Source organism: Nicotiana attenuata, chromosome 6, assembly GCF_001879085.1.
Source record: "Nicotiana attenuata strain UT chromosome 6, NIATTr2, whole genome shotgun sequence".
Classification (NCBI taxonomy): Eukaryota; Viridiplantae; Streptophyta; class Magnoliopsida; order Solanales; family Solanaceae; genus Nicotiana; species Nicotiana attenuata.
The window spans coordinates 48,416,245-48,441,036 of NC_031994.1; the positions used below are offsets into that span (position 1 = coordinate 48,416,245).

General features: G+C 40.3%; 2 protein-coding genes and 1 pseudogene across 2 annotated transcripts in view; 2 read left to right on the top strand and 1 right to left on the bottom strand.

The window, feature by feature from the left end:
• Nucleotides 1-6,157, top strand: part of LOC109227822 (RNA-directed DNA polymerase homolog) — a 10,796-nt gene extending 4,639 nt beyond the window's left edge. The window contains exons 3-4 of the mRNA XM_019393017.1: nt 131-197; nt 5,994-6,157. Coding sequence (XP_019248562.1) covers nt 131-197; nt 5,994-6,157 — 231 coding nt within the window. The remainder of the gene's footprint in view (nt 1-130; nt 198-5,993) is intronic.
• LOC109228263 lies at nt 9,638-10,056 on the top strand (annotated as a pseudogene).
• On the bottom strand, nt 24,119-24,538 carry LOC109228264 (RNA-directed DNA polymerase homolog; the record flags this gene model as incomplete). Its single annotated transcript, XM_019393417.1, has 1 exon — nt 24,119-24,538. A coding segment is annotated over exon 1 (420 nt), but the record flags the coding sequence as incomplete, so codon positions are not given.

Sequence of the window (24,792 nt, forward strand, 5' to 3'; positions counted from 1 at the left end):
ATATATATTAATTGACCTTAGTAAGTATCGAGTCGACCTCTCGTCTCTACTTCTTCGAGATTAGACGGGATACTTACTGGGTATATATTGTTTATGTACTCATGCTACACTTCTGTACTTAAATGTACAGGATTTGAGGCAGGTGGATCCAGACATCACTCTGGTGCATATAAGTGAGTGCATCTGGGACTTCTACGGTGAGCTGCACTCCCTTCTTGCCGATCCGCAGCCGACGAAGTCTTCCTTGTATTTTTTTGTTGTTGTTTCTGTCTATCCTGATTCAGACAGTAGGATGGGTCATTATTCATTTTGTGTATATTCTACTAGTTGCCCGTAGCTTGTGACACCAGGTTCTGGCACACACAGTAGTAGACGTTATTTTTGGGTTGTGTAACCGTCGTTACATTTTATTGATCTTTACTGGTTTATGACTTTAATTTGGGGAAAAATCTATTATAATGGTTTTTGGTAAGGGTAAAATGAGAATTTAATTATACTTCCGCGTTGGCTGGCCTGACAAATGGTGTCGGGCGCCATCATGGCCTAGTATGGAAAATGGGTCGTGATATATATATATATATATATATATATATATATATATATATATATATATATAACTTTGTTCTCATAAGAAATAGTTTAGCTATTAAGTGGAGGCGCTCAATAAATCATTTTGCTAAACCAACTGTGATGAAACCAATTATCAAGATAAACTGTCTTGAATAGAAAATATGAAAATTATGCTCGAAATTAAATTACTGAGCAAGTTACCTCGCAAACACCGGCAAGGTTGCGGGTTAATAATAATCGCACATGTAACCATCTCATAGATGCATCTTATGTGGTATACATGGCTGGTGAATGAGCCCATATTCACTTTTGATATTTCCAGCATTCATGGGATTCAATACTAATTTTAGTTAGTCTACTAACTAATAAGAACAAACAATGTAAGAGAATTCGTAAAGAACTTTCTAGTTCTTTTATTATTTACCCATGTGAATTCTCTTTCATTTTTGCACATCATACTTAAAGTAACATGGCTAAATCAATTATGCCAACTGGATAAATTATCAATATTAATAAACTTCAGGTTTACACCATGACGTGTGCAATTATCAATAAACTTCAAGTTTATTATTATATGAGTTTTTATATCAATAAACTTTTACTTTATTGTGGTATTCTTTTATTTATGTAGTACACATTGGAGAATAAAATTGGGTAGCTTTTCACATACATATTACCCCGCTACAAGTTCTAGTAATAGAAAATATTAAATCTTTCCTTTATTTATAGTCTCAATATAATCAACTACTTTCGTGTATACTTTGGAAACTGAATAAGTTTCTTTGAGACTTACTACAACATAATACCTTATTGGTAATCAATTGTGTTTCTCCAAAATGGTATAATTGGCTCTTGCAGAGTTCTCCATTAATTTATAGTACCACATATTCATGAACATCCATATGGTAAATATCTCTTTTAAGGAGAAAGTTATACCATTATTGTCATGGTCAAAATTATAAGCAAGATCTGTTTCTTGCATTACCGTTGTCTTTTAATAATCACATTGCCAAAATATTTTGGCTCTACAATAGGTACGTGACCAATGACCATTCATGCCATAATAATGAAATTATTTTCTTATTTCATCTCAAACCTCCTCTTAGAGGTGAATGCGGTATATTTACTACCACTAGCACGTTCATATTCTTAAAAAATTAAATAAGTATTCATAAATCACATGTTGTCACATTCGCATCATGAATGGACCATAATCATCTATATGTGCTTTACAAAATCTCGTGTCAAATCGATGACAAACATTACTTTCACAGAGTGAAGGGTTAATTTGAGAATCCTTATTATTCTCAATACCACAATAATGACGATTATAATTTCATCTATTGCCACGTCCACATCCATTGATACCTTCACGGTAATAGTTTTGTCTTCTTTCAGACTTATTATATATTGCTACCACATTCTCTTAAGGGAATGAGAATGAAATAAATTCAATGGGACGGGTTTCCACTTCTTTGCCCACAATCATACATGAATTTCATCATGGCAAAACATAGAAATTTTACCACTTTGGGTGGTTATAATTTCTTGCAAACTCTATTAGAGTTATAATCAAAGTTTATTGTCTTTGCTTGTATTTACAATCAAATTATAGAATTTTAAAAATTTGAAAGAGAAAAATAAAGTAAAATACGTACCTTAAATCCAAAATTTAATCCTGAAGGAAATTCATGAAAAAATTGACAATCATTATGCTCAGTGTTATGTACAAGTTGAACACTATGCACGTATCCCAAAGCTTCTACTCAATTAGTTAGAGTCTTGTGCTGATATCGTGTGTTATGAAATAATAAAAGAAGAAGAAGAAGAGTATTGCAGAGAAAAGTAGGGAGATGGAGAGAATTCTTATTGATTTGGAGTCTTAATTACAATGGAATATGACCCCTCTATTTATAGGGAAAAAGTGACTTAGCCACTAAGTAAAATCCCTAAAATTTTTCTAAAATATAGACATTCACCTTAAATAGAATTCTATTTATAATAGTTATCTCTTTTTTCTTAAGTTATGTGATCATGTCGTGTGTCACTTAGTTCTTATTGATTAAAAAAAAAGGGTAATGCTAACAGATTTATTGGCTGAATGGGCACTCTTACCCAACAGACTAGAATATATTTTTACCGAGCTTAATCAAAATTTTTGGGGAGGTCTAAAGAGGGTGATGACGCTGCTCAAGGTCTAGGGGTAGCTGAACCTAATATCAGAGGCGGATTCAAAATTTATACTCTATGGATTTATTTTTTTTTTAAGGTTTTTAACATTGAATCTATCGTACTTTTAAAGTTATGGGTTCATATTTATTATTTTTACAATTTTAATGAATTTTTACATATAAAATTTTGCTTTGTGTCAAAATTTGTGGGTTCAATTGAAACCGTTATTAATACAGTACTAGATATGCTCCTGCCTAATATGAGCTATGTTACGTGCCTTCAGCTAAGAAAAAGGCAATCAATTAGCAAATATTATAAATATAAACAATAATAACAACAACAACAATAGCACACCCAGTGTAATCTCACAAATAGGGTCTGGGGAGGGTAGTGTGTACCTAGATCTTATCCCTACCTTGTAAAGATAGAGAGGCTGTTTCCGTTAGACCCTCGGCTCAAAGAACAGTGACAAGGAAACAACCAACCATACAATAATCAGAAAAGAAAGAAAACAAGGACACACCGCACACGTATACTAACAAATATCTAGAAATAAGAAAATATTACTAATACTATAAGTAAAAAGAAACAACGTATAATAAAAAGGTCTAGAAACAGGAAAAAATATCTTATAAATATATCATTTTAAATTTTTGACAAATTTCGTTGGTATCAAATATCAATGACAACTTGACGAGTATCTAACATTTTCCTTTTTCACTAACTTTTTTTTAGAGGACGCAACAATTTGTATCCATAAGATTGCATGTGCAATTAGAGCATATGGTCACTTTCATTTTCAAGGGGAAGACACGGCTGTGCCAAATCTAGGAATATAATTCTTCTAAAAAAAAATTCTTTGATGAGTCAAATAAAATTTAAGATATGTGGTGTTCGTTTTCTCTACCACTAGTCCTTGCTCCTTTGTAAGAATCTGAAGTCGCTGTTAGATGTTGCAGGGAAACTTCGATTACGGGGGTTACTTATCATTTACGACTTATTAAACATTCACCTGAAACACCTGATTTTAGTTTTAAAAATTACTTGCAATTGTACATTTTTCAAAAAGGGAGAGGATGATGTAATTTGTCTTAACAAAAGGGTTACTTGTTTTGTGGGTAAGTGTGACAACTTAAGCTCGTGAATGTATGTCTCGTGTCATGTATCAGTTAATCTGATATAAGAAGATGCATGAATTGGGAACATTTTGCCTGGGCGCTGCATCATCAAAAGGATGCAGGTGGTTCCATAACAGGTGGTGTTGATCAGCAATAGTCGTGCATCCTCTTCCTAGCAGACAGGGGTGATCTGACAAATTTTGTGGTCTAAAGCGAAACTTTACGAGGGGCCTTAATTTTTTAATTTTTTTTATTATTTATTTGAAATCTATTTTTTTAGCTTTTCTTAGATACAAAATTATTAATAATTTTGTTATAATCAATAACTCCTAATAAGTATTTCTCAATTGACAATATAGCTAATCCATTTAGCCTTTCTTATGACATTGTTGTTCTTAGGTAAGATTTTCTCAATTTTAATTTTGAAAACTTCTTTTTGCTGAAGCAACGGTAATATGAGTTATGAACATTATTCCATAAGCAATTTAGGTATTTGGAAAAGAGTTGAATCTTTTTATTTGATTACGTGTATCAATTAAATTGTTATGTTCTAATTGTACTATTTTTCTTAATACTTTTAATTCAGAAAATAAATTTAAACCATCAATATCGAATTGATTATTATGCTTTAAGGAACATTCAAGATTAAGACAATATTTTTTCAAATTTCTAATATCTACTGATCTTAGTTTTTACTGCCAAATTGAAAATCAAAATATTTTCATATGCTTCGAATTGTTCAAATCTATTTTGAAGTGAAAAAATAGCCTTGTCTATTATGTATAAAAGTAATCAACTCTAACGGACTATTCGAAATATTTTGAGATTTCATTATCAACATTCATATGAAATTGTTACTTCCTATATATCACACATTTCTTACGAAATTCGGGTTCGATATTCATTTCAAGTGCAATTTCCTTAGTAGAAATCATAGTAGTTGCAAATTCTTCTTCTCTATATTTGTTAAAGAAAGAAATAAACTTTACAGAACTCTTTTTTAAACTTATACATAATCTATTAGGTGTAACAAAAAATAGGGCCCCCACAAATATGGGGCCTAAAGCGGTTGCTTTACTTGCTTTATGGAAGGGCCGACCCTGCCAGCAGACTTGGTGAGCCCCACTTCATCCCGGGGTCATGTATCTTTTGTTTATTTTCTTATCATGTTTTGAGGTATAACCGGAGCCTTTTTGCTGGCATTTTCATATTACTCTTCGGTCGTCGTTAGAGGCTTCGTAGACAGTTGTGAGTGGTGGTTGATGTTAGGAGTCAAAACTAGAAATATTGGTAATTGACAAACATATTTTTCATTATACCTATAAACCTGTAATATTTTAGAAATTATGAATGAATCTGTTAATGGAAATGAAACGGATGTTGCTAATAAAATCTTATTAGGGTTTGATAAATGGAATACGTGTGACGACCCAAAGGGTCATCACCTGTTTTCTCTTTCATTTCGTGCTTCCGAGGCTTTGAAAACCTCACTTTTACTTGCCTCGATTTGCGTGCACAGTCCGGGCGCGTAGCCGGAAAGCTTAAATATGAATTCTGTGTAAAAATTGATGAATTTTAATATTAATATGATTAAAGTTGACTTTGGTCAATATTTTGGGTAAACGGACCCGGACCTGTGATTTGACGGTCCCGGAGGGTCCGTAGAAAAATATGGGACTTGGGCGTATGCCCGAAATTGAATTCCGAGGTCCCAAGCCCGAGAAATGAATTTTTGTGTGAAATTGCTTTCTGAAATTAATTAAGGAAAATGGAAAGGAAATTTGATCAGAAGACTATGGTATCGGGCTCGTATTTTGGTTCCGATGCCCGGTACAAGTCTTATATGTGATTTAAGCGCTTTCTGTAAAGTTTGGTTGAAAACGGACGTCATTTGACGTGTTTCGGACTTGAAATGGAAAATTTCTGTTTTATGAAAAGTTGGAAGAAATCATGTGATTTGAGGCTTGATTCTATGTATATGATGTTATTTTGGCGATTTGATCGCTCGAGTAAGTCCGTAAGATGTTTTTGAGGTTGTGTGTATGTTTGGTTAGGAGCCCCGAGGGCTCGGGAGAGTTTTGGATAGGCCGCGATTGCATTTGAACCTTTGGAAAACCAGCTGATGCACTTCAGACCTGCAGGCTTTGCATTTGCGATGCCTGGTTCGCAAAAGCGGTACTCGCAAATGCGAAAGGCCCATCGCAAAAGCGAAGAATGGCCCAGGTCTGACAGTCTCGCAATTGCGATATTTTCCTTCGCAAATGCGAAGTGTTCCTGTCCGCAAAAGCGACGCCTGAGGTCGCAAATGCGAGAACTGGGGAAAATGGGGGAGTTCGCAAATGCGAACAATTCCTTCGCAATTCCCAAGCCTGCTGGGTTCGCAATTGCGAACCCAGTTTCGCAATTCCCATATCTGAGGCCTGCATTTTTCATACTTAGACGAATTTTCAACCCATTTCTTCATTCTTTCAAACTCAAACACTCCATAGGTGATTTTCCAAGAAAACTTTCCTCCCCAAATCATTTGTAAGTCAATTTTTACTTAATCCCTTCAATCATTTGTATTTTGATTTTTCATCTTAAGATCAAGGATTTTCATGGGTGAAAATGGGGATTTTGGGTAGAACCTAGGTTTTCTTCAAATTGGGGAGTTGGACCTCAATTTGAGGTCCGATTTCAAAACAAATCATAGATATGAACTCGTGGGGGAATGGGTAATCGGGTTTTGGTTCGAACCTCGGGTTTTGACCACGTGGGCCCGGGGGCGTTTTGGGAAATTTTGGGTAAAACTTTGGGAAATTCATTTTCATGCATCCATATTGATTCAATTAGCATTTGTTGATACATTCAAGTAATTTGTGACTAGATTCGAGCGGTTTGATGGTGAATTCGAGGGGTAAATCTATACTAGGGGCTTGAGTCGAGTTTGGAGCATTTGAGGTAAGTGTTTGGTCTAACTTTGGCTTGAGGGAATAGGAGTAGAGTCTTATTTGCTAATTGCTACTTGTCGAGTATGGTGTATAGGCATGGTGACGAGTATCTATACATTGGTGTCAAGCATGACCGTGAGTCCTAAATTGCTAAATTATCAAATTCTTAATTGTTGTTTATGAGGGCTTGGTTAAAAATCTTTAACACTGAGCCAGTAACTGTTGAGACAGAGTAGTGATTTAATTGTGTTAAGTAGAAATTGAATAAGTTTGGTTATAGCTGGATCTCCCTTGCCGGAATAGTTTATTATATTATCTTGTTCCCTTGTCGGGATAGTTTATTATAATATCTTTCTCCCTTACCAGGATTATATTGTGTGTTGTGTTGAAAGAAATGGGATCGAGTGGTACGCCTACCACGTGATATTATGAAATAGGATCGAGTGGTACGCTACCACGTGATATTATGAAATGGGATCGAGTGGTATGCCTACCACGTGATATTATAAAATGGGATCGAGTGGTACGCTACCACGTGATATTATGAAATGGGATCGAGTGGTAAGCCTACCACGTGATATTATGAAATGGGATCAAGTGGTACGCCTACCACGTGATATGAGGAAATGGGATCGTGTTGCACGCTTGCAACGAGAGGAAATTGAAACAAGTGAAAGTGGTTTGTTTTCCCTTATTTTGTGTTAGAAGAAATCAGATGTAGTTTCTTTTGTTATCCCTGATATTCTGATTTATCTACTACCCCTTAAGCATGTTTCCCCCTCCCAGCTTTAATTGTTTATTTTCCGCTATTATTTTGTTGTACTTGTATATATATAACTGCACAAGTTTATCTGGTAGTCTGGTCTAGCCTCGTCACTACTTCGTCGGGGTTAGGCTAGGCACTTACCAGCACATGGGTCGGTTGTGCTGATGCTACACTCTGTGCATCTTTTTGCACAGATCACAGTACCGGAGCAGTAGCTTTTGCACAGCAGTAGGAGCATTTGGGAGCTGACTTCAGTCCAGAGATCCCGAGGTAGCCTTGCTGACGTCCGCATGGCCCGGAGTTAGGAAAATTTCACTTTTGTTCTTTCTTATCGTGCGATTCTGTTTCTCAAATACTGCTTGTCTTTCTACTCTGTTCTTTCGCAGATGGCGAGAACATGTGCTTCATCTTTGACTGCGCAGCAGTCCGAGCCCCCAACAGCAGCCCCTGCGAGGGGCAGAGGGCGAGGCCGAGGCCGTGCCAGAGGCCGAGGCAGGGGCAGAGCTCAGCCCCGAGCAGCAGTCCCAGAGGTGGAGCCTCATGTTGATTATGATGAGGAGGTTCCAGCCCCAGCAGCTCCGCTGGGCCCAGCTCAGGTCCCAGAGGGGTTCATAGCCACCCCAGTTCTTCAGGATGCTTTGGTCATATTGGTAGGCTTTGTGGAGAGCGTCATTCGAGTGGGTTTGCTTCCAGGAGTTCAGCCAATGGTGGCAGGTCAGCCGGGTACAGTGGCTCAGGCCGGGAGTGAGATCACTTTTCAGGAGGCGGCCAATATGGGCCGTAGAGTTGAGAGGGTTCTGCCATAGGGAGGTGGTCATGGGTTGGGTAAGAGGCCCCGTCATGCAGGCAGATTCAGTGGTGCCTCGTCTGGAGGTAGAGGTTCTTATGGTAGAGGCCATCCTCCTAGGCCCTTTCAGTCAGCTCTCCAGGTCACTCATAGTACTTCAGGTGGTCATTCAGGTCGACAGGGTCAGCCTCAGTTTCCTCAGCTGCAGCGTTAGTGTAGATGTTATGAGTGTGGTGAGTATGGTCACAACAGGAGGGTTTGCCCGAGGTTGAGGGGTGCTCACCCGCAGCAGACGAGGTCTTGCCATGCTTGTGGTGACATGAGGCACATTGTCAGATATTGCCCTCTAGTTTATGGCAGCTCTCCGCATCAGAGTTCTCGTGCTATGGTTCAGGCACCAGAGGTTCCACAGCCCGCCCAGCCAGCTAGGGGTGGTGGCAGAGGTGTTAGAGGTGGAGGTAGAAGTCATAGAGGTGGAGTTCAGGCCGCCAGAGGTAGAGGCCAGCCAGCAGCCAGGCCAGAGGCTGAGTCTTCAGGTGCAGACATTACAGGTACTATTCTGATTTGTGATAGAGATGCCTCAGTGCTATTTGACCCTGGGTCTACGTATTCGTATGTGTCGTCCTATTTTGCACACTACCTGGTTATGCCTAGTGATGCTTTGGGTATTCCTGTTTATGTATCTACACCGGTGGGTGATTCTATAGTGGTCGACCGAGTTCATCGTTCCTGTGTGGTAGTGTTTGAGGGTCTTGAGACCCGTATTGATTTATCGCTCTTAGACATGGTGGATTTTGAAGTTATATTAGGGATGGATTGGTTGTCCCTGTATCATGCTATCTTAGATTATCACGCAAAGACCGTGACCTTGGCTTTGCCAGATTTGCCCCGTTTGGAGTGGAGAGGGACCCCAGGGCATACCACCCGCAGAGTTATTTCATATGTAAAGGCTCGACGCATGGTCGAGAAGGGGTGTTTAGCTTATCTGGCGTATGTTCGCGATTCCAGCGCAGAGGTCCCTTCTATTGATTCTGTTCCTATTGTTCGGGAGTTCCCCGAGGTTTTCCCTTCAGACCTGCCGGGTATGCCGCCCGACAGGGATATTGATTTTTGTATTGATCTGGCTCCGGGCACTCAGCCCATTTCTATCCCGCCGTATCGCATGGCCCCGCCAGAGTTGAATGAGTTAAAAGACCAGCTGCAGGATTTGCTTGAGAAGGGTTTTATCAAACCTAGTGTTTCTCCTTGGGGTGCGCCGGTGCTATTTGTGAAGAAAAAGGATGGTTCGATGAGGATGTGCATTGATTACCGGCAACTGAACAAAGTGACGATAAAGAACAAGTATCCACTGCCGAGGGTTGACGATTTGTTCGACCAGCTTCAGGGTGCGAAGGTGTTTTCAAAGATAGACTTGAGATCTGGCTACCACCAGTTGAGGATTAGGGTGTCTGATGTCCCTAAGGCAGCATTCCGCACTCGGTACGGGCATTATGAGTTCCTGGTCATGTCGTTTGGGTTGACCAATGACCCAGCAATATTTATGGAATTGATGAACCGAGTGTTCAGGCCTTATTTGGACTTGTTCGTGATAGTCTTTATTGATGATATTCTGGTATACTCTCGAAGCCAGGAGGAGCACAGCAGCATCTCAGAGTGGTTCTTCAGACTCTGAAGGATAGTCAGCTATACGCTAAGTTTTCGAAGTGTGAGTTCTGGTTGAGTTCGGTTGCATTTCCGGGTCACGTTGTATCAGCAGAGGGTATTCAGGTGGACCCGAAGAAGATAGAGGCAGTCAAGAACTGGCCTCGACCAGCATCAGCTACATAGATTCGGAGTTTCTTGGGGTGAGCAGGCTACTATCGTCGGTTCGTGGAGGGGTTTTCATCTATCGCAGCCCCGATGACCAGGTTGACCCAGAAGGGTGCCCAGTTCAGATGGTCGGATGAGTGTGAGGCGAGCTTTCAGAAGTTCAAGACAGCTCTGACTACGGCACCGGTAGTGGTTTTGCCCACAGGTTCAGGGCCTTATACAGTCTATTGTGATGCTTCCCATATTGGGCTTGGTGCAGTATTGATGCAGGATGGAAAAGTCATTGCCTATGCTTCGAGGCAGTTGAAGATCCACGAGGAGAATTATCCGGTTCATGATCTAGAGTTGGCAGCCATTGTTCATGCGTTGAAGATTTGGAGGCATTACCTATATGGTGTGCCGTGTGAGGCGTACACCGATCATAAGAGTCTTCAGTATCTGTTCAAGCAGAAGGAGTTGAATTTGAGGCAGAGGAGGTGGTTGGAGTTATTGAAAGATTATGATGTTACTATTTTGTATCACCCGGGAAAGGCCAATGTGGTGGCCGATGCATTGAGTAGGAAGTTCGCCAGCATGGGTAGTCTTGCGTATATTCCGGTCAGACAGAGACCGCTTGCTTTGGATATTCAGGCCTTGGCCAATCGATTTGTGAGGTTGGACATTTCTGAGCCTAGCAGGGTGTTAGCTTGCACGGTTGCTTGTTCTTCTTTATTGGAGCGTATTCGTGATCGACAGTTTGATGATCCCCATTTGTGTGTCTTGAGAGACGCGGTGCAACGTGGAGGTGCCAAGAAGGTGACCTTAGATAGCGATGGTGTTTTGAGATTACAGGGGCAATTTTGTGTGCCCAATGTTGATGGAATTCGAGAGTTGATCTTAGCGGAGGCCCATAGTCCTCAGTATTCTATTCACCCGGGCGCCGCGAAGAGGTATCAGGATCTGAGGCAGCACTATTGGTGGCGTAGAATGAAGAAGGATATAGTTGCATATGTGGCTCGAGGTTTGAACTGTCAGCAGGTTAAGTATGAGCATCAGAGGCCTGGTGGTTTGTTTCAGAGGATTGAGCTTCCCGAGTGGAAGTGAGAGAGGATTACCATGGATTTCGTTACTGGACTTCCGATGACTTGGAAGAAGTTTGATGCAGTTTGGGTCATTGTTGATAGGCTGACCAAGTCAGTGCATTTTGTTCCTGTTGCAGCCACCTATTCATTCGAGAGATTAGCTGAGATCTACATCAGAGAGATTGTTCGCCTTCATGGAGTGCCGGTATCTATCATTTCGGACCGGGGTACGCAGTTTACCTCGCGCTTCTGAGAAGCGGTTCAGCGAGAGTTGGGCACCCAGGTTGAGTTGAGCACAGCATTTCATCCTCAGACGGACGGACAGTCCGAGCGGATTATTCAGATTCTAGAGGATATGCTCCGAGCCTGTGTCATTAATTTTGGAGGCTCGTGGGACCAGTTTTTCCCATTAGCAGAGTTCGCCTACAACAACAGCTACCAGTCCAGCATTCAGATGGCTCCATATGAGGCATTGTATGGTAGGCGATGTCGATCTCCTGTTGGATGGTTTGAGCCGGGAGAGGCTTGGTTATTGGGTACAGATTTAGTCCAGGAGGTCTTGGATAAGGTCAAGATCATTCAGGACAGACTTCGTTCGGCTCAGTCACGACAAAAGAGTTATGCAGATCGTAAGGTTCGGGATGTAACTTTCATGGTGGGTGAGCGGGTCTTGCTCCTAGTGTCGCCTATGAAAGGCGTGATGAGATTTGGGAAGAAGGGAAAGCTTAGCCCTAGGTTCATTGGCCCCTTTGAGATCCTTGATCGAGTGGGAGAGGTGGCTTATAGACTTGCCTTGCCGCCTAGCTTGTCAGCCGTGCATCCACTATTTCATGTGTCCATGCTTCGGAGGTATCACGGCGATCCAGCTCACGTGTTAGCTTCAGCACTGTCCAGTTGGACAAGGATCTGTCTTATGAGGAGGAGCCGGTAGCTATTGTAGACCGGCAGGTTCGACAGTTGAGGTCGAAGAGTTTTCCTTCAGTGTGAGTTCATGGGAGAGGTCAGCCTCCTGAGGCATCCACCTGGGAGTCCGAGTCTGATATGCGGAGCCGTTATCCTCATCTATTTCCCGACTCAGGTACTTCTTTCTTTTGCCCGTTCGAGGACGAACGATTGTTTTAGAGGTGGAGAATGTGATGACCCAAAGGGTCATCACCTATTTTCTCTTTCATTCCGTGCTTCCGAGGCTTTGAAAACCTCACTTTTATCTGCCTCGATTTGCGTGCGCAGTCCGGGCACGTAGCCGAAAAGCTTAAATATGAATTCTGTGTAAAAATTGATGAATTTTGATATTAATATGATTAAAGTTGACTTTGGTCAACATTTTAGGTAAACGGATCCGGACCCGTGATTTGACGGTCCCGGAGGGTCCGTAGAAAAATATGGGACTTGGGCGTATGCCCGGAATCGAATTCCGAGGTCCCAAGCCCGAGAAATGAATTTTTGTGTGAAATTGCTTTCTGAAATTAATTAAGGAAAATGGAAAGGAAATTTGATCAGAAGACTATGGTATCGGGCTCGTATTTTGGTTTCGACGCTCGGTACAAGTCTTATATGTGATTTAAGCGCTTTCTGTAATGTTTGGTTGAAAACAGACGTCATTTGACGTGTTTCGGACTTGAAATGGAAAATTTGTGTTTTATGAAAAGTTGGAAGAAATCATGTGATTTGAGGCTTGATTCTAAGTATATGATGTTATTTTGGCGATTTGATCGCTCGAGTAAGTCCGTAAGATGTTTTTGAGGTTGTGTGTATGTTTGGTTTGGAGCCCCGAGGGCTAGGGAGAGTTTTGGATAGGCCGCGAGTGCATTTGAACCTTTGGAAAACCAGAATGCACTTCAGACCTGCAGGCTTCGCATTTGAGAAGCCTGGTTCGCAAAAGCGGTACTCGCAAATGCAAAAGGCCCATCGCAAAAGCGAAGATGGCCCAGGTCTGACAGTCTCGCAATTGCGATATCTTCCTTCGCAAATGCGAAGTGTTCCTGCCCGCAAAAGCGACGCCTGAGGTCGCAAATGCGAGAACTGGGGAAAATGGGGGAGTTCGCAAATGCGAACAATTCCTTCGCAATTCCCAAGCCTGCTGGGTTCGCAATTGCGAACTCAGTTTCTCAATTCCCATATCTGAGGCCTGCATTTTTCATACTTAGACGAATTTTCAACCCATTTCTTCATTCTTTCAAAACACAAACTCCTTAGGCGATTTTCCAAGACATCTATCTTCTCCAAATCATTTGTAAGTCAACTTTTACTTAATTTCTTCAATCTTTAACATCATTAAACATGTTTTCATCTTAAAATCAAAGATTTCCATGGGTGAAAATGGGAATTTTGGGTAGAACCTAGGTTTTCTTCAAATTGGGGAGTTGGACCTCAATTTGAGGTCCGATTTCAAAACTAATCATAGATATGAACTCGTGGGGGAATGGGTAACCGGGTTTTGGTTCGAACCTCGGGTTTTGACCACGTGGGCCCGAGGGCGTTTTGGGAATTTTGAGTAAAACTTTGAAAAATTCATTTTCATGCATTCAAATTGATTCGATTAGCATTTGTTGGTACATTCAAGTAATTTCTGACTAGATTCGAGCGGTTTGGTGGTGAATTCTAAGGGTAAAGCTATACTAGAGGCTTGAGTTGAGTTTGGAGCATTTGAAGTAAGTGTTTGGTCTAACTTTGGCTTGAGGGAATAGGAGTAGAGTCTTAGTTGCTAATTGCTATTTGTCGGGTACGGTGTATAGGCATGGTGACGAGTATCTATACACTGGTGTCGAGCATGACCGTGAGTCCTAAATTGCTAAATTATCGAATTCTTAATTGTTGTCTATGAGGACTTGGTTGGAAATCTTTAACACTGAGCCAGTAATTGTTGAGACTGAGTATTGATTTAAATGTGTTAAGTAGAAATTGAATAAGTTTGGTTATAGCTGGATCTCCCTTGCCGGGATAGTTTATTATATTATCTTGTTCCCATGCCGGGATAGTTATTATATTATCTTGTTCCCTTGCCGGGATTATTTTATATATTGTGTTGAAAGAAATGGGATCGAGTGGTACGCCTACCACGTGATGTTATGAAATGGGATCGAGTGGTACGCCTACCACGTGATATTATGAAATGGGATCGAGTGGTACGCCTACCACGTGATATTATGAAATGGGATCGAGTGGTACGCCTACCACGTGATATGAGGAAATGGGATCGTGTTGCACGCCTGCAACGAGAGGAAATTGAAACAAGTGAAAGTGGTTTGTTTTCCCTTATTTTGTGTTAGAAGAAATCAGATGTAGTTTCTTTTGTTATTCCTGATATTCTGATTTATCTACTACCCCATAAGCATGTTTCCCCCTCCCAGCTTTAATTGTTTATTTTCCGCTATTATTTTGTTATACTTGTATATATATAACTGCACAGGTTTATCTGGTAGTCTGGTCTAGCCTCGTCACTACTTCGTCGGGGTTAGGCTAGGCACTTACCAGCACATGGGGTCGGTTGTGCTGATGCTACACTATGTGCATCTTTTTGCAAAGATCACAGAACCGGAGCAGTAGCTTTTGCACAGCAGTAGGAGCATTTGGGAGCTGACTTCAGTCCAGAGATCCCGAGGTAGCCTTGCTGACGTCCGCATGGCCGGAGTTTCTTCTATCCTTATTTCGTTTGTTGTCCTTGTACCGGAACAAACAGTATTGTACTTTATTCAGACTCTGTTTTTAGTATTCTATAGACGTTCGTGAGTTAGTGACTCCAGTCTTGGGTAGAGGTTGTAATTGAAATTCCGCACTTGTTTTCAGTTCATTTATATTTAAAACTTCCGCTTTTATATTAAATGTCTCATTGCCTTAGTATTGTCGATGTTTTCAAGAAGGTTAATAATTAATTGGCTTGCCTAGCTCCCAATAGTAGGCGCCATCACGACTCCGGACGGTGAAAAATCCGGATCGTGACAATACGTCTCCTCTTTATTCATAAATTAGATTGGATAGAAGAAAATCTAACAGGCTTGCTCAGGCGGGTTCACTTGGCTGAGCGCCGGTCGCGCTCCCCGAATTTGGGGCATGACGAACTTGTTTTAATTTAAAAGAGTTCGGGGACACAAACTGATAATAAGCTATTATCAACATGACCTCTGAGAGAATCTCTAACACGTGTTGATATAGGAACCTTTTTTCGTTGGAGCTTAGAAGGCACGAATTAACTATTAGAAAGCACGCATTGTTTTTATTTTGTAAACACAAATCAAATACTCTCTCACTTCTTCTTTTTTTCTTGGGCGTTGGTTTTTCAACGTACCCCTAGTCAACATAGTGAAGCGAAAGAAAGCTTCACGAAAATAATGTATAGATTATTAATCATCGGCCGCTTCCCAACTCTTGAAAGAAACCATAATTTAGGATACCGTATGTGACAAATGCTCTAATTAATTCTCATATATAGATAAGTTTTTATTTGTATTTTCTGTGTCAGTTCATTAATCATATATTTGCATTGCATTGGGGTGGCTAAGTCTTTTTGACTAAATTTACATGTCAATCACTTTATATTTGACGAATCCCTTCAACCAGACACAATCCAAACGGGAAAACCGTTTTTTGGGGCCAAATTACCAATATTTTTACCATTCGGTTTGGCAAAGCGTCTAAAATTTACTTATTTTGAAAAATATTTTTTATAAAAGTACTTTTCAAAAAAGTGCGAGAAACAATTTCTATTTGGTTAATTATATTGAAAACTTTTGATCAGTAATTAATATTTGACTAAGCTTTTAAAAGTACTTCTAAATATATTTTCCTCAAAAATAGTTTTCCAGAAAATACTTTTGGGAACAAGCTACTTTTTTCTACTTCTCAACAACTATTTATTCGTCTACTCAAAAATATTTTTTTATTCTAAAATTTTAGTCAAATACCTTAAATTTGAAAAGAAAAACACTTTTAATCAAAAAGAAGATTGGGCAAATAAGCTGTTAGACCGTTATTCTTGCTTGTTGAACAGGCACTTCATATATTGGACCTTTTCCATGAAAGAGAGGAGATTGAATATTTGACCAGACCAATAAATAAATTATTGAAATGGTTCAATCACTCAAAAATATAGTTGTTAGGTCAACTATTACTATGGTTCCATTTGAATACTATAATATTGGCCTCCATCCAGAAACCGTGATTATCGTGTCAATATGATGATAAAATTGTAAATTAGTTTTAACTTATGTCCACTGTTACAGTACTAATAGTCCAATATAACCTGTTGTAGAATTAAAGTTACTCTTTTTATTTTTTCGATTATTAATTTCAACTGTCATGATTGAAGAAAAAAAAATTCAATTGTTGTGGTTAATTACCAACAATTATCTTTCAAAGACATGATATAATAGGTGTAAAAAATAATTTACACCTTTTAGTATATATAAGTTAAAACTTTTGTAAAATAGACTTTTATGTCTATGGTAATATAGATATATCAGAAAGACAATGTGGTCACATTAAAAAATGTGAAATCATTTAACTTGTAAATTTTTTATGATTAATTAGATTTTTGGGACTTTAAAAGTTTAAATAATTAGAGAGAACACAATTTATCTATTTATACTATGTTTGCAATATTATCATTGTAATCCTATTCTCGGAACTTTTATTTGAGACATCAACTATCGATACAAGGAATGGGCGAATGGCGGATATATGTCATCCACAGACCACAATATTATCAACGGGGCATGGCCAACTGCTAGATTCTAGGCTTCTATTGTAACATACTTAGAAAGTATGTTAAATATGTATAACATACTTTCTAAGTATGGGACAGAGATGGGAATGGATGATAACAGATGCTTTTCTTGTGGCTTTCTTCTAATTCGATATTGACATGCTTGTCTCTTCGTCCCCTTTTCATATCTAACATTTCTAGAAATAAGAGGAGATATGGCACTGAGCTGCCAAAGACAAGTCTATATATTTAACACGAGGAGATCAGGTAGCATAATTCAGAGATTTTAAGTAATAATAATAAAATCCCCCCCCCCCCCCCCCGCTAGAAGTTTGCTAAGCATTATATTTATCCTAGCATATATAGTTCCTGGCATCAACAAGTTTAACTCTAACCCGAATAAACTTAAAAAACAGAAAGATAGTGATTTAGGTGATTAAATTCTAGGTTTAATTACACTAGACACCTTACAACATGAACTCTTTTTTAGATATATTCTTGTATTTTAAAATCAAACACTTACACCTCTTATGTAATGGAAATCCTACACTTACATCCCTATGAGGTATATCCGTAACTAAATATATTAAAGTATCTTAAAAAGAAGATTTTGAATAAACGTAGCTCAAAGTAACAATATAAAACAAGACAATAAGTAATAGAATAAGAGAAAAAGAGAGAGATTTCTTATTTCATTAAGTATTCAAGCGTATCACATATCACATTTCATGTCTCTACTTATACTATTACATAGAAGCTTACAAAGGATTATCTTAAACATAGCATTAATAATTGGGGTCATGGGGGAAGATCATGAAGGGAGGTTATAGAGGTGTTGGAGTTAAAATTCTAATAGTAAGGAGTTGTGTGAGGTTATTTACATCATGGATGAAAGTAATGGGAGTAGTAGACATCCATATTAACTACTCCCACCGTTTCAATTTAGATGAGGTGTTTGACTTGGCACAAAGTTTAAGAAAGAAAAGAAGACTTTTGAAACATGTGTCCTAAAAGCTTAAGGGGTAAAAATTTCATTGTGGGGCCGTAATATTTATGTGGCTATAATTAAAAACTTCTCATTAAGAGTAAAATGGGTAAAATAAAAAGTTAAAAATTAAATTATTTCTAAATATAGAAATGTGTCATTCTTTTTGGAACGGACTAATAAAGAAAGTATGTCATTTTAATTGAAACGGGGGGAGTAATATTTACAACACTCCCTCTTGGATGTTCAAAAATAGATAATGTGCCTCGTTAAAATATTTCCAATCTTGTGTCTCAACTTTTCAAATGTTGAGATTGACAATGCCTTAGTAAACAAATCATCCAAATTATCATATGAACGAATCTGTTGAACATTAATTTCATCATTCTATTGAAGATCATGCGTGAAAAAGAACTTTAGTGAAATGTACTTTGTTCTGTCTCCTTTGATGTATCCTCCTTTCAATTGAGCAATGCATGCATCATTGTCTTAATATAGTGTAGTTGGATTATAATTTTTCACAGGAAAATCACACATTTCTTGAATATGCTGAATTGTTGATCTGAACCAAATACATTCCTGACTAGCTTCATGGATTGCTACTATCTCAACATGATTTGAAGAAGTAGACGCTATTGTTTGTTTCATTGAATGCCATGATATAACTATGCCTCCATATGTAAACAAATAGCCTATTTGAGATTGGGCTTTATCTGGAACAGACAAATAACATGCATTTGCATAGACGATCATTTCTAACTTGGTTTTATTAGAATAAAACAATCTTATCTCTATAGTTATCTGAAGAGATCCAAATATATGTTTAACAACATTTCAATGTCTACTTGTTGGGGAAGAGCTGAATCTTGCTAATAAGCTTACTGCAAAAGTGTCACGACCCGGAATTTCCACCCTCGGGAGTCGTGATGGCGCCTACTAGTGAGAGCTAGGCAAGACAAACCTTAATTACCTCTTTTAGCAAATATCAGCAATCGCATGCAATATTGGAATTTAATAATAAAGCGGAAGTCATAAATTAAAAAAATTGAATAGAAAATGCGGAAATCCAACATAATCCTCTACCCAGGATCTGGTGTCACAGTGTCACAGACTGTCTAAGAGTCACTACAAACAAAGTCCGAAGGAAAATACAATAAGCTATTTCTGAAACAAAGAAAATAAAACAGGGAATAAAGATAAAGGGAGACGCCAGGGCCCGCGAACGTCTGCAGGTCTACCTTGGATCTCCGGGTGGACTGAAGGAAGCCCTCCAAATACTGACGATGTCCAATACCTGGATCTATGCAAAAGAGCACAGAGTGTAGTATCAGCACAACCGACCCCATGTGCTGGTAAGTGCCTAGCCTAACCTCGGCGAAGTAGTGACGAGGCTAGGACCAAACTATCAAATGAACCTGTGCAGTTATATAAAATACAGCGGAAAGTAAAGCAGGTGTAAGCAAGTAAGGATGGGAGGGAGAAACATGCTTCGGGGGATAACAGGTAAAAACAGAATATCAAGAGAATAATAAAGAACATCAATAATTTAACTCTAACACGGATAAGGGAAATAAAAGCAGGTTTCACTGTCACTACATATCTCATTGCAGGCGTGCAACCCGATCCCATTTCATGTATCTCGTGGTAGGCGTACCACCCGATCCCATTTCATTATATCTCGTGGTAGGCGTACCACCCGCTCCCATTTTATTATATCTTGTAGTAGGCATACCACCCGCTCCCATATCATTATATCTCTGTTGCGGCGTGCAACCCGATCCGTGCAACCCGATCCATAATTAATATTGTTGCGGCGTGCAACCCGATCCATTTTTAATATTGTTGCGGCGTGCAACCCGATCCATATACAATATTGTTGCGGCGTACAACCCGATCCATATTTAATATTGTTGCGGCGTGCAACCCGATCCATATTTATATAATATTTACAATTATAATGAGAGTCCCGACAAGAGATCGAAAAGGTCCACACTATCCCGACAAGGAATTCGATAGCATGAGTAATTACGTCCCGGCAAGGGAGAAACATCTATAACCGCACTTGTCCCAACATCTAACTACCGCAGCTATAACCGATCCTGTTACAACATCTAACCGCCACAACTATAATCAATCCTGTTACAACATCTAACTACCACAACTATGATCAATCTTGTTAAACCATCTAACTACCTCAACTATAATCAATCCTGTTACAACATCTAACTACTACAACTATTATCAAACTTGTTACTACACCTAAACACCTCATCTATAACCAAACCTATTACAACACCTAACTACCGTAGCTATAACTTTAGTCCTTACTCAACACAAGGAATCATTAAACTAAGCATCCGTAATATCAATTAAGAACACAATACAAGGGAACCACAATTCGAAAGTAGCCCGCCAAAGGATAGCATAATGATCTCTTCTCTCCTTACTTTTACTTCACAATTCACTTCACAACTCAAGCCAATGCTCTAGAGGTTCAATTATCACTTATACTTTCGCAATTCGCTATACAGCTGGAGCCAACGCTCCTCGATATCCATAAGTCACGATTCTTTCCACACCTTTGCACAACAAATAGAAATAATCACCAAGGCATGAATAATACAACGAAGTCATGAAAATTACAATATAGGACTCACGGTCATGCAAGACACCAATGTATATATACTCGTCACCATGCCTATACATCGTACTCGACAATTAGCAAGTAGCAAATAAGACTCAACTCCTATTCCCTCAAGCTAAGGTTAGACCAAACACTTACCTCGATGCTTTGAATTCAACTCAAGTCTCAATTATAGCTTTACTCCTCGATTCCACCACCAATCCGCTCGAATCTAGTCACAAGTTACTTAATTACATCAATAAATGCTAAATGAATCAATTTGAATGCATAGAAATGAATTTCCCAAAGTTTTGCCCAAAAATTCCAAAATCGCCCCCGGGCCTACATGGTCAAAACCCGAGGTTCGAACCGAAACGCGGTTACCCATTCCCCCACGAACCCAAATATATGATTTGTTTTGAAATCAGACCTCAAATCGAGGTCCAAATCCCCAATTTTAGAAAAACCTAGGTTCTACCCAAAACCCCCAATTTCACCCATGAAAATCTTTGATTTTAAGTTGAAAACATGTTAAATGATGTTAAAGATTGAAAGAAATGAGTAAAATCCAACTTACAAATGATTTGGAAGAAGTCTTGTTCTTGGAAAATCGCCCAAAGAGGTTTGTGTTTTGAAAGAATGTTAAAATGACTCAAAAGTTCAGCTAAGTGTAAAATATGCAGGCCTCAGATATGGGAAATGCGAAGGTGGGTTCGCATTTGCGAACCCTGCAGGTTTGGGAAATGCGAAGGTGAGTTCGCATTTGCGAACTCTGAAGGATCTGGGAAAGTTCTCATTTGCGAGCTAATGTGTCACATTTGCGACAGGCCCGACTTTGCATTTGCGGAACAAGAGGTCGCATTTGCGATCCCAGCTGGCTAGACCCCTTATCGCATTTGCGATGGCAAACTCGCATTTGCGAGCCCTGCTTAGGAAATGTGAAGATTGCAGGACTGGGAATATCAGATTTTCCCAAGGTTCAAAATGCACTCCGACACCTATCCAAAACTCACCCGAGCCCTCGGGGCTCCAAACCAAACATGCACACAACCTCAAAAACATCCTACGGACTTATCCGTATGATCAAATCGCCAAAATAATATCATAAACATCAAATCAAGCCTCAAAACTCATGATTTCTTCCAAATTTTTATAAAACATCAATTTTCCATTTTAAGTCCGAAACACGTCAAACGACGTCCGTTTTCAACCAAACTTTACAGAAAGCGCTTAAACCATATATAAGACTTGTACCGGGCGCCGGAACCAAAATACGAGCCCGATACTATAGTCTTTTAATCAAATTTCATTTCCATTTTCCTTAATTATTTCCAGAAAATAATTTCACACAAAAATTCATTTCTCGGGCTTGGGACCTCGGAATTCGATTCCGGGCATACGCTCGAGTCCCATATTTTCCTACGGACCCTCAGGGACCGTCAAATCACGAGTCCGGGTCCGTTTACCCAAAATATTGACCGAAGTCAAATTTATTCAATTTAATATCAAAATTTAGCATTTTTCTCACAGAATTCATATTTAAGCTTTCCGGCTACGCGCCCGGACTGGGCACGCAAATCGAGGCAACCCCAAATGAGATTTTCAAGACCTTGGAAGCACAGAATGAGTAAGGGAACAAGTGATGACCCTTTGGGTCGTCACATTCTCCACCTCTAAAATAACCATTCGTCCTCGAACGGACAAAAGAAAGAAGTACCTAAGTCGGGGAAAAGATGGGGATAACAACTCCGCATATCAGACTCGGACTCCCAGGTCGATGCCTCAGGAGGCTGAACTCTCCACTGAACATAAACAGAAGGAAAACTCTTGGATCTCAACTGTCGAACCTGCCGGTCTAGAGTAGCTACCGGCTCCTCCGCATAGCACAAGACCTTGTCCAACTGGACAGTGCTGAAGTCTAACACGTGGGCTGGATCACCGTGATACCTCCAAATCAGGGATACATGAAAAAACTGGATGCACGACTGCTAAGCTAGGCGGCAATGCAAGTCTGTAAGCCACCTCTTCCACTCGATCAAGAATCTCAAACGGACCAATGAACCTAGGGCTAAGCTTGCCTTTCTTCCCAAATCTCATCACGCCTTTCATAGGCGACACTCGGAGCAATACCCGCTCACCAACCATGAAAGCTACATCTCGAACCTTACGATCTGTGTAGCTCTTTTGCCTGGACTGAGCTGTACGAAGCCTATCCTGAATGATCTTGACCTTGTCCAAGGACTCCTGAACCAAATCCGTACCCAACAACCGAGCCTCTCCCGGCTCAAACCATCCCACCGGAGATCGACACCGTCTACCATATAAAGCCTCATAAGGAGCCATCTGGATACTCGACTGGTAGCTGTTGTTGTAGGAAAACTCTGCTAAAGGCAAGAACTGATCCCATGACCCTCCAAAGTGAATAACACAAGCTCAGAGCATATCCTCCAATATATGAATAGTCCGGTCGGACTGTCCATCCGTCTGAGGATAAAATGCTGCACTCAACTCAACCTGGGTGCCTAACTCTCGCTGAACTGCTCTCCAGAAACGCGAGGTAAACTGCGTGCCTCGGTCCTAAATGATAGATACCGGCACACCATGAAGGCGAACAATCTCCCGGATATAGATCTCAGCTAACCTCTCGGATGAATAGGAGACTGCCACAGGAATGAAATGCACTGACTTGGTCAGCCTATCAACAATGACCCAAACTGCATCGAACTTCTTCCGGGTCTGCGGGAGTCCAACAACGAAATCCATAGTGATCCGCTCCCACTTCCACTCGGGAAGCTCAATCCTCTGAAACCATCCACCAGTCCTCTGATGCTCATTCTTAACCTGCTGACAATTCAAACATCGAGCCACATATGCAACAACATCCTTCTTCATTCAACGCCACCAACAATGCTGCCGCAAATCCTGATACATCTTCGCGGCGCCCGGATGAATAGAGTACCGAAAACCATGGGCCTCCTTTAAAATCAACTCTCGAAGTCCATCCACAATAGGCACACAAACTCGACCCTGCAGCCTCAAATTCAACTCCTTTTGCTTGAACAAGTACTGAAGACTCTTGTGATCAGTGAACACCTCACATGCCACGCCATACAGATAGTGCCTCCAAATCTTCAATGCGTGAACTATGGCTGCCAACTCTAGATCATGAACCGAATAGTTCTTCTCATAAATCTTCAACTGCCTCGAAGCATAGGCAATGACATTGCCATCCTGCATCAACACTGCACCAAGCCCAACACGGGAAGCATCACAATAGACTGTATAAGGCCCTGAATCTGTGGAAAAAACTAACACCGGTGCTGTAGTCAGAGCTGTCTTGAGCTTCTGAAAGCTCGCCTCACACTCATCCTACGATCTGAACTGGGCACCCTTCTAGGTCAATCTTGTCATCGGGCTGCAATGGATGAAAACCCCTCCACGAACCGTCGATAGTAGCCTGCCAACCCCAAGAAACTCCGGATCTCCGTAGCTGATGCTGGTCTAGGATAGTTCTTGGCTGCCTCTATCTTCTTTGAGTCCACCTGAATACCCTCTGCTGATACGACATGACCTAGAAATGCAACTGAACTCAGCCAGAACTCACACTTGGAGAACTTGGCATATAACTGACTATCCCTCAGGTTCTGAAGAACCACTCTAAGGTGCTGCTCGTGCTCCTCCTGGCTGCGGGAGTATCTCCATATATCGTCAATGAACACTATCACGAATGAATCCAAATAAGGCCTGAACACTCGGTTCATCAAGTCCATGAAAGCTGCTGGGGCATTTGTCAACCCGAATGACATAACCAAGAACTCATAATGCCCGTACCGAGTGCGAAAAGCTGTCTTAGGAACATCAAATGCCCTAATCCTCAACTGATGGTAGCCAGATCGCAAGTCAATCTTGGAAAATACCCTGGCGCCCTGAAGCTGATCGAACAAATCATCAATCCTCGGCAGTGGATACTTATTCTTGATTGTTACCTTGTTCAATTGCCGGTAATCAATACACATTCTCATTGACCCATCCTTCTTCTTGACAAATAACATCGGCGCACCCCAAGGTGAGACACTGGGTCTAATGAAAGCCTTCTCAAGCAAATCCTGCAATTGTTCCTTTAACTCTTTCAACTCTAGCGGGGCCATGCGATACGGCGGGATAGAAATAAGCTGAGTGCCCGGAGCCAGATCAATGCAAAAGTCGATATCCCTGTCGGGCGGCATACCCGGCAGGTCTGAAGGGAAAACCTTAGGAAACTCATGAACCA